The 11,168-nt window shown below is 40.8% G+C and overlaps 2 protein-coding genes across 2 annotated transcripts; one reads left to right on the forward strand and one right to left on the reverse strand.

The window, feature by feature from the left end:
• Positions 1–18: 18 nt before the first annotated feature.
• Positions 19–3,370, reverse strand: LOC308319639 (transmembrane 6 superfamily member 1-like; the record flags this gene model as incomplete). Its single annotated transcript, XM_080769745.1, has 10 exons — positions 19–210; positions 1,236–1,355; positions 1,494–1,586; positions 1,692–1,796; positions 1,944–2,065; positions 2,257–2,339; positions 2,612–2,711; positions 2,799–2,897; positions 3,096–3,196; positions 3,279–3,370. The coding sequence occupies 10 exons, from the start codon at positions 3,368–3,370 to the stop codon at positions 19–21; spliced, it is 1,107 nt and encodes a 368-aa protein (XP_080625871.1).
• A 1,172-nt stretch (positions 3,371–4,542) lies between these two features.
• Positions 4,543–10,937, forward strand: LOC308319647 (cholesterol 7-desaturase nvd; the record flags this gene model as incomplete). The annotated part of the gene is made up of 7 exons (XM_080769756.1): positions 4,543–4,954; positions 6,685–6,873; positions 7,395–7,573; positions 7,759–7,875; positions 8,098–8,217; positions 9,044–9,220; positions 10,776–10,937. The coding sequence occupies 7 exons, from the start codon at positions 4,543–4,545 to the stop codon at positions 10,935–10,937; spliced, it is 1,356 nt and encodes a 451-aa protein (XP_080625882.1).
• Positions 10,938–11,168: the final 231 nt, after the last annotated feature.

Below are 11,168 nucleotides of genomic sequence, written 5' to 3' on the forward strand. Positions count from 1 at the left end.
ATTTATTAATACTTTCATTCAGTCCTTTTTGTCAGGGGAGGTGGGCCTGAGGAAGAAGGCTGGTCTGGTGACACAGCGGTAGCACAGAGCCTGAGGAACCAGAGCATACAGGAGGTTGAGCAGCAGGAACACTGTCTGGCTGTCAGCAGGCACTCTGAGAGAGAACGGTGTCCGAGTATGCATCGATGCTCCCATATGACAGAACTGAGCCTATGGAGTGAGAGTAGGAGAGGAAAGAACGAGAACGAGGGGAGAAAGCGACAAATGACAGTAATGACACCTTCCCAGTTTTTGACCACTTGAACCCCAGCATCCATATTATGGGGGGAACATTAGCCAAAAATAGCCGATCTTAATGCTCGCAAGGTATTTTTGTATTTTAGGAAAAGATATTTGCTAAAAAAGTAGCCTGGGATCAATACCATTTTCGGTTTCTGATCTGGTCAGGAGTGGAAATAACAGCTAATTCTGATTTAGTCTGAATGACACCATTTAGTTTAGTGATATTCTAGTCATATTTAGTCATCTGAAATAGTTAAGTGTTAGTCTAGTCGACTAAATATCTTTTAGTCTTTTGAAAAGACTAACGCTGCCAAGCCGGAACCAAGCATCACCTAAAATAATTCCCCACGATCAAGGGCATCATCATTTTAGGGCCTACGTGTAGTTTAGCTCATAGGAATCATTTGTTTGCTATATCTATCTTTTATTTCCGTAGCGAGGGGTGGCCTAGACCAGATCACACTGGCCAGTTTGGAACGAATACCAGGCTTTCCTCCGTTGTGGAATATCTGGTGATGCGAGGCTAAGAGCAAGTACAGAGCCAACTCAGCTCCAGTTTACCAAGTCTAGAGGGTTTAATCGGTTAACAGATCTTTATAAATTATTATATTCACTTAAAAGTTACAAGTCAACATGTCACTTGGTTGTTCCTATTGTGAAGAATGTATGTTTGTTAATGGTGTCCAACAATTTGTATTTGTATCTGACAATAGATCCTCCAATAGATCAAGTACCAGCTTCTCTATTTATAGTTTGGCTAAACAGCTGACGTCACGTGAGTACCACGTTCCTACTTGTCTTACGTTAGCAACTGCTTTAGGAATATTTTCTACAGTAACAGTATACTATACTATTTACTTCCTGTATAAGAAGTAAGTGCTGTGAGAACCTGAACCAGTGACTGGTTTTTAGCTTCAATACATACAGTATAAGTTCCCATTGATGGCACTTACGTGGTCCAGTGCCCCAGAATGTACCAGGGTGAGGTCTGGCATCCACACACATCCTGGGACCAACTGTCCATATAGAGTGATGATATAGTATGGCCCAGAGTACAGCATGTTCACCAGCATCTGACAAATATAAACACTGTTGCTTGATCTGTTTTAGATCTGCACATTAATCCATAGCTACAAAGAAATGTAAAACATTATCATAATGAATATTACAATGTTCTTCTGCAAATAAGGAAACCCCCACTTATTTTGTACCTGTATTCTGGGATACGCTGAAGGGTCCTTCAAGTACGGCTCATATTGTATTATGTACTGTTGACACCATTCACTGGGACAGTCCAGCACAGCCTAAAACACACTAATGAGATGTATGGTTCTCTACGTAAAGTGATTATTCTATTTCAGTATGTTAAGTCAGTATGCTAGTTTGGTGAACAATGTGGTTAAACTCACCAGGCCTCTGAAGATGCAGAAAGCAAGAGCAGGTATGAGGTAGATGATAAATAGGACATCCAGAGGCCTTTGTGCTAAGCTTTTTTTCTGGGCCTCCTGGATGTCCTGAATGAGCGACATCAGCATGTTGTTAATCAAACCATGATGTCTCATCATAGGCTGAAAATACCTAACATCCTGCAACATGAAACCGTTTAGCTATATGTAATTCAATCAATACAGGTTGGTTGGCTTGCAGCCAGTGGTTCCTACCAGAAACGGAACATCCCACGCAGAAGGCTGGCTAAAGATACGGAAGCAGGCCCAGACAGACACCAACACATATAGCACATGGAGATGGAAGAGAGGACTATAAAGACGAATTCCATACTTCCCTGTGAAGAGCAGATCATGACAGATCATAATTGTGCATATGACTGTTTTAAGTCACTCGACTCAAACTTTTACAAAAAGGTCTGCAGTACTGACTTCTTTGGGGCTTCATTATTGCTGGTGGAAACATAATGGGGTTGAGGGTGTAACAGACTGCTGCTGCACTGCATTATTTTTAGTGTGTACTACTCACCCACAGCATTTCCAAGAATGTAGACTATAACATGCATGAGAAAGGATCCCACCCAGTAGAGTCCGATGGCTCTGTAGCTATCTCTGTAAAATCATAACACACCTATTGTAAAATCCTGAGTGTTTACAGTAACTCCTATATTATTATAGGCTATTATATTTTTGCATGACACTGCTGTTCGGCAAAGTAGAAATCAGACAAATAGTTTTAGTGAACTATTTTCATGTTGATTCATTAATACACTAAATAAATATCCCAAAACCCACTTCTTGGTTATGCAATTAATGTAAAAAGTCATCAATATAATAATCGCTATTAACGATAATTGATAGTTTCAGGCCTATACTTAACCTACCCCCAAGTAATTGCAGCAACCATGAGAAGATATACAAGATAGTGTACACAACCATCCCAGTAGGACATCATGTGTCCATGAGCTGTCTTTATATGAGGTTCTGCCTGAAAAACAGACAACATAAGTTCACTTTGTGGACATTAATATGTTCACAAACATATTGCTTTACTGAGGTCAAGGTCAATACTTGCCTCCTTGAGATAAAAGGTCATGAAGTCATCAATGATGTTGTCCTGTTCAAGCCCAATGATCAAATTCACACTCATAATTGCATTGACTGCAAACACTGTAGGAGGTACACATGACATGTTTACTGTAGGCTATATGTGAACTGGATGAAAAGTAGGCCTAAACTAAGCTATGAAATTTATTGAAATATGAAGTCTATATTAGCCTACATAAAATAAACAGCAATAGGCCTCATCAAAATATTAAACTTTTGCATAAAGAGAGCTCTTTATTACAGTTTGAACTGTAGGCATACCATAGAAGAGTGGATCTTCAGGGACCTTCTTGATCAAAAAACAGGCTGAAATTGCTAGCGTAAGAACTGTTGTACACCCAGCAAAGAAACCTGCTTCGGTGCTATAAGGACAAAAACACAATGTTAATAATTCTAAAGTGATCAAATCCATTGATCTTAAAATCTCATGCCCTGACGTCGCACACTTTACTGTTGCTGTACATGAGGGAATTGAATACATAGGAGATGGGAATGGGCATCAAGGACAGAACAAACTGTCCAGCACGCACGTTCATCGCAGACGCTATACGAGCGATCTTTTCTGCGGACTGGCAATCTGAATACGTGAGAGTCGTGAGACTTGCCACTATGCACAGCACAATCCAATGAATACATAGGCTAATCAAGCACGTCGAACGCACAACAACTCTCACAACCCGGACCAGAGCTAGTGCAATGCACTCTGACGGCCGGGCTACACCGGGCGTCGGGCGATGTTGTGCGCGCAGTGCGCTTACGTCAAACGCACACATGCCTGGTGTAGCTTGGCCCGTGAACTGTTTATTACGCACGCCTGCGTGCATGCGTAATAAACAGAACCATGTTGTTTTGGCCTATGCACAGTTGCCATGCAGCCTGATGCAGGCAAACACATGACATGAGCGTTTCCTTTTCAATTATAATTACAAAATGACATAGGCCTACCATAAATTAAGAATACATATAGGTATTATTAATTATACCTTACACAATGTTGACGTAATAGTCCATAGGCTAGGGCTAGGCTACTGCTTATTGCAGTAGGGAGAATATAATGGTTTAATACTCCACATTATGGAGTATGAAAATGCATATCTTGTGGAGGTGGACCACTACAGTGAATGATCACACAACACGGTGCTGATGATGATGATCCAGATTCCAGACCTCCCCCGCAGTGTCAACTCCAATTTTGGAAGTGCTTTGGGCTGGCTTTGGCCAGCGCTTACGATGAACTGTCGCCCACAGGCGACATCTAGCGGGAAAAGGTTGTAAATGGACAAGGCGCACAGAACCATAGAACTGTGTGTAGCTGCATCAGCATCAAATGAGCAAGCAAATATCTATACAGTTCTGCCGGAAATGGACTTATTCTGCTTTGAAAAATTAAATCTTGATTTACTTATTATTTATAAAGTTATTCACTTACGGTAAATTGGGACTTAAGGGTCATCGTCTTACTTTGAAGGCCACTACCGGAAGTCCGATGTTGTATTTAATCTGGTATGGCACTGCCGCACTAGGCAACCGGCCGGGGCTCCCACATTTGCGTGCCAAATGCTTTAGAACACCGTCACGCAGACTCCCGCTCGCTGTCATTCTGGATCTGGACTATACACAGTGGCACGCAACTTGGAAAGTTCCAGGCTGCGCAGCCAGCCACAGCTCCCCGTGAACAGATGGATGGACATAGACTGACGACCCCAACATGTGTAGTGGGAATCTAGCTGTCATCATCGGGATATGCATGGGACTGGGTGCCATAATCATCATGCAGGTGGGGGATCCACTGGACCCCATAAGAAATGGGTACCAGATCTGGAGAAAAACGGGGCTGATTGGGGCTCCGCTACGCGCCGTGGTTTGCATAATCGCCGGCATGTCTCTCCTTGTCGTAAACTGTCTATACAGACTGCTGTTATGTCCTCTGGAGCTGCTGAAAGCGCCGGATGATGTAGGATATGTTGCTGAGGATGGTCGATCCCGCGCTCAAGCTGCAAACGAAGTGCGTCGTAGACGAAAAACTGGTGAACTGCCGCCCGTCTACCCGAATGGCTGGTATCGAGTGATGGATTCACACATGCTTGAACGTGGCGGTGTCAAAAGTGTGTCTGTTTTAGGTATGACTGAGTCGCAATCAAAATAAAAAACTAATGTCATTATTTTATACTGCATGTGCGTATTAGTAACATTATTGTGTCATGTGCCAATTAACATTAGTTGTTACTTGTTAGTTGTTCTGTTCATCGAATCGATGCCCAGCTGCTACCGATCTGATCACATCTGCAAGGTAGCCAGCTAGAGTGCTGAGTTCTCATGCACAGCCTGTGTCTCGGTCTCGGGACAGTGATGATGATGACTGTATCTGCACCGTGCACCTGTGTTACCCCGGCCCACTTGGTGCAAGATTCCAACATACAATAGGCTACACGGGTAGCCATTAGGGAAACTGTTAAACGATAAGTCAACTCCACCAGAAGTTCAAACTCTTTCTTCTTATCTATATAGGCCTATTCCCAAAATGCTAAATTCATATACTGTTGCATTATTCAAAGTCATTTGTCATATAATTTGTCTACCGTGAACTTGTAAATCGTCTTAATTATTATTATTATTATTATTATTATTATTATTATTATATAATTGCTGCCTATTATGACACGACCAAATTAGTGATGGCAGGTTGAAAGTTGTTAATTTGCCAGTGGTTTTGGTTTTCATGTATTGTTCTATATTAGCAAGGAAAAGTTGTCAGTAGTGGACAATTGTGTGTGCACCAAAAAGTATAGTTTGTTGATGCATTCTAGAATTTGATAAGAACATATCATGTTGCAAAGTTGTCCACAACGACAGTTTGGTTGCTTGGAAACGTCTCATCTGTAAATGCAGAATCACCATTGTTCTGTCATTTAATCGCTAAACAATGTATTTTTGTTTGAATGTGAATGTCATGGTGACAAATGTATATTGTAGCCTAATACTCATTATAGCCTTGCCTTGCTTGAAAATGAGCGTGAACCTTTATATTTAACTTTGAAATTTCAAATGGTTTGGCTTGGTGCCAATTCTAAATCTGAAAATACCAGAGAACAACTACTGCCACACTGGTGTTCTTGGCTTATTTCTATTCGCTGTGTTCAGACATTTTGGTCTCCGATAGCATAGAATATGATACCCAAGGAGGGAATCTGTTCTCACTGATTGTGATTTCCTTGAAATAGATTGTATTAGAATAACAGCAGATATAATATTTTATTATTTATAGACATAAATAATAAAATAAAGTGTATGCAGTGCACAACTAATGTAGGTAGACCTCTATAAAAGATGAGTAAGCAAATAATCTTTAATGTTGCTAATCTAAGTATCTGATATGGTTGGGATTTGGGCAAAAATAAGCCGACATTTGAGTTATATTTATTTATTTGACATTTTGAATGTATATCCTATTACTTCATCACTGAATGATGGCAAGCAAATAGGAAAAATCAACCTGGTAAATCCTAATCACAGTAAGTGACAAATAAATCAAAAAGACTCTTTGGCTAACTTAAAGGGACTAACCTGGACAAAAACACTACTAGAGCACACAGATCTTTTAAATATATAAGCAGTAGAGTAGACATGACCATGCGTTTGAACGCTATTGTTTTGAATCACTCTGAACATCAAAAATGTTTACGGATTATATAAAAGATGCATGCTCAGTCTTAAACTTTGGTAAGAGAATTGAATGATTTCTATTGCGAATTTAGATCATGCAGGATAGGTTAACAACAAGAGGTATTACTTGAAACTCAACGTGTAATTAAAATCTTACAGACTTTAAACAAGTTGTTTTTCCAACCAGGTGAGCAAGTTGCAGTGTTTCGTGGTGAGGATGGGAAGGCCTATGTGGTGGATGCCTACTGCCCTCACTTGGGTGCCAATCTGGCTGTGGGGGGAAGAGTGGTAGGGAGCTGTCTAGAGTGCCCATTCCATGGTTGGCAGTTTCGAGGCGAGGATGGAAAGTGTGTAAAGATCCCTTATGCAGAGAAAGGTATGAAATTAAGGTGATTCTTTGCACTAATAGTATCACATACCCACCTGACTGAAGTATTGTAGCTAACTTAGAGCTAAGATACAGCATTGGCTCAGTGCAGGTGAAATGTTCAACACATTAATTTGAAAAAAGAAATAATAGTGTGAATGAAGCTTTTGTGAATGTGAACAAATTCATAGTCCCACTCATGGGACAGTGAAGTAGGTGTACATCACAAAAAAGCAACCATTTGGTGGAGGTGTTTCGTCCATGTTTGACACCTTTCCAGCAAGGTCCACCAGGCTGACGCCAGATTTATAAATAATTGAGTGACATGTTCGATGCAGATATAATTTATATGTAGGCGTACATATGTAGGTTTTATTTTTCATAAATGTTATACAATACTTGCGCACTGTGCAGTAGCACTGAGTGTGTAACTCTAATGGTTGCCAGTATGTATGCAACTAATCTGTCTCACCAGGAAGGCAGGAAAATTACTGTACTTGGTGGCTGAAGTTATTGCCTTTGTCTTTCAGTACCAGAGTTTGCCAAGGTCCAGTGTTGGCACAGCTGTGAGGTGAATGGACTGATTCTGGTTTGGTTCCACTGTGATGGACAGAAGCCATCGTGGACCACTCCAGAACAGGAACAGATCACACGAGGAGAATGGGTCTACCGGGGAAGAACTGAACACTACATCAATGCCCACATTGAGGTGTGTGTTTCCATCATGAAATTATGGTCGCAAAAATAAAAAAGGATAGGAACACAATCCTACATGAGCCACCACCCGAAGCACTTGGGAGAAAATAAATATATACTGTATATGCTTGATCTGTGAATGATACCAAACAATAAACGGTGACCTTTATGACATATCACTCCCCCACTCCTCATTAGGAAATTCCTGAGAATGCAGCAGATGTGGCCCATCTGACTCATTTACATGCGCCAGGTATTTTGAGTGGAGTGGATATACGCTACACCAGCAGCAAGATCTGGCGACACCACTGGAAAGTAAGTCTCCTCTTGGGATGTTACAGTATGTATTGAGTCAAGAACCACCAATGTTGTTACACTTCAAGTGTGTGTGTGTGTGTGTGTGTGTGTGTGTGTGTGTGTGTGTGTGTGTGTGTGTGTGTGTGTGTGTGTGTGTGTGTGAGTGTGTGCGTGCGTGCGTGCGTGCGTGCGTGAGTGCGTGCGTGCGTGCGTGCGTGCGTGCGTGCGTTTGTTTCCCAGGTTCAATGGCAGCCAGAATCAGCACCCAATGGACATTGTTCTCAGATGCTGCTGAAGCATACTGTTACTATGTTTGGACGGCACCTGTCTCTGCTGGATGTTGATGTAGTGGCTAGACAGGTACAGTAAATAGCAAAAACAATAGAGTGCTGAATAATCAAATACAATGTAGACTATTTATTAAACATCTTTTTAATGCTACGCCAGCATCCAGAGAGTTATCTACTTCGGTTCAGAGGATTGTCCTATAGTCATATAGATAAACACAAACAGCTCTATATTCTTTTCAACATCTATATGAATGTTATTCATTTTAAATGCTTGACTCTATACAAATCAGAGAAAAAAAGTTGTCTGAGCTGAACTTCAGGGAAGGCTAATTTGATCTTGGTTTATCTGGCTGTGGAACCCCTAGTTCTGACACTTCTATCAATTTCATCATTAGCACATAGTGTGTAGTGTAGTGTTTACATCCCGTAATTTCTCCGTTCATCCGTAATTGTCGTATACCATTTTTTGTTCAATTGCAAAACATGCTGGCATGAGTCACTTCAACAGGCAAACAAATACATGTGATGAAGTATTAATTTAGCCTGTTTGTTTTGAATGTATCTCTAGTTAGGATGTAGATAATTGTTTGGCAGGCGAGGGGCGCTGTGCATTCAAATATGAAAACTGATGAAAATATGTGTAAGTGTTCTGTGGTTGAGCGATTATTATTATTGGAAAATGAATTGAGCCTCAGCCTACCAGTGGTACAGCTCACTGACACTGTATCAGGCAGTTGGTGTTGGCCAGACTAATATTGATATGGTACAACAAAAGGGGTCACTCCCCCCAGGAGAGAACACATACAATGGACAGTATATACCTGTATCAAATACACTTATGAACTTTATGTTTTCATAAATTAACTCTTCACATTGTCTAATTGTAAACATTATAGGTTGGCCCAGGAGTGGTCTTTCTAATGTTTGACCATAGTTTCTTGGGTCGAGGGGTGATAATGCACTGTGTGACTCCAGTGGAGCCACTACTGCAAATGGTGTCGCACACCATCTTCTTCCAGTCTAATATCCCTCCTCTGGTGCCCAAACTCATTCTCAAAGCAGAGTGTATCCAGGTACAGTGACACATACCCGCTTTTCCTTCTTCATTGTAACTTGATATTAAGCCAGTTCTAACATTTTTGTGAAAGATTAGTTGGTATAATTAAATGTGTTACAATGGAAGATTAAGTCAATTAAAAAGGCTTGATTATTGAATCCAGGTTCAATTCCCAACAGTGGTGTCAGCTATGTGTGATTTAGAGTAGACAATGCACATGATAGCCCCAGCCAAGAGGTGATGTGTTGGTCTAAGATTTCCAAGCACAAACTGAGAATGGGTTGCATTGCAGCAGTCTCTCTGTGTGCAGCTAATCTCATATACTACTTCATACTGCTACTACTATCCTCGATTCCTCCAAAGAAATTCAACTAGGCTAAAGAAAATGAACTGTGGCCTGGCAAAAGTCAAGGCCTTTTGAGGGAGAGCGGTGAAAATAAAACACAAATCATGCAAAAGAAAGAAAGAGCATAATCAATAGATAAACACATGAACACAAGATAAAACCATTTTAATAGAATTAACAGTGTACAGGACAACAGTATGAATGTCCACAGTCTAAACTTTAGACTCTAAAGGCTGATCCCTATGCAGAGTTTCCCCCAAGAAAAACCTTACTTGCTAAGTATCTGAGGGGGCTGCACATGTGCTTGCACTAGGGCTGCATATGGACAACATTACATACCTCGATATTTATGCCGAATATCTCAATCTAGCGATACAATGCCCACATTGGTTCACACTTGTTATTTTATATTTTAAGTACTGACACCAGGGGGGCAGTCAGACAGATATTTTGTGAAGCCACAAGGAAATCGGGATTGCCTGAAAGTTCATATAATGGCCTGTTGTGGCGCTGTCATTGGCCCAAAAAAAACCCATAGCCCCATAGAAGTCCATGTATTTGGGCCCAACTTCACCTAGACTGTATTACCTTAATAAACATGGTCATGAATACTTTCTGCTTCCAGTCACTAGTTTAAAGTCTCATTTCTAATGTCATAATATTATTTTTGGAAAATTATGGTCCCATTTATTAAAAAAATGACCATAAAGTCGCGCATGTTCTGAGGGGCGTGGCTACCGTTGCAGTCTATGAACGGGATCCCCCACCCACTCGAGTCAAAATAAAAACCAACGGAGAAGAAGGGGGGAAGTCCCGCCTCGTTGTCTGGGCCAGCCAATGGCCGGCTGGGCCCAAACGGATCTAGAAAGATGGCGATGTACACAAGGAAGGACTGACAGGCTTCATTTTACGTTCACGTTAGACCCGGGGAACGCTTTGTCCATATTTTTTACAGTCTATAACTGACACACACAAATATAAACTTTATCAGAGTGTATTAGTATTATTATTAGAGCATGCCTCCTGATGGAGATTTGGGATCTACTGAGCGGAACTTTATTTGTAGAATCTTATGTCAAACTTGATTTGCATTAATTATAATATTCATTATTAATTGGATTCCAATCTCAAAATAACTTGTTGATTATACTATAATCATTGATACTAAATGTATAAATATTAATAGTGTGCTCATATTATGTCAAACTTTTCTGCTTCTGTCCAGTTTGAGCGAGATGTAATGGTCTGGAACAATAAGAAGTTCATCTCTAAGCCTCTCCTGGTAAAGGAGGATTCGGCCATCCTGAAGCACAGGCGCTGGTACAGTCAGTTCTACAGTGAAAACAGCCCACGGCTGCACTTCCAGCGGGAGACTCTCGACTTTTGATCTCCCTCAATTACAAATTGTGGGGGAAAGCTCGACACTGAGTATGAGAGGTCAGTCAAACATCTCAGAGCAAGGATTGCTTTTTGCGTCTCAGGTCTTGATTATAAAAACTTTGGTCATAAATGAGGTTTATATTCAGGCATTGGACAAGGAAACCTCTATAGATCCAACTTATTATCAGGAAATGTTTTATATTCATTTAGAGCATGAGCATCAACGAGAATCATTTCA

This window comes from Protomyctophum bolini (assembly GCF_963924005.1).
Source record: "Protomyctophum bolini genome assembly, chromosome: 1".
NCBI classification, from domain to species: domain Eukaryota; kingdom Metazoa; phylum Chordata; class Actinopteri; order Myctophiformes; family Myctophidae; genus Protomyctophum; species Protomyctophum bolini.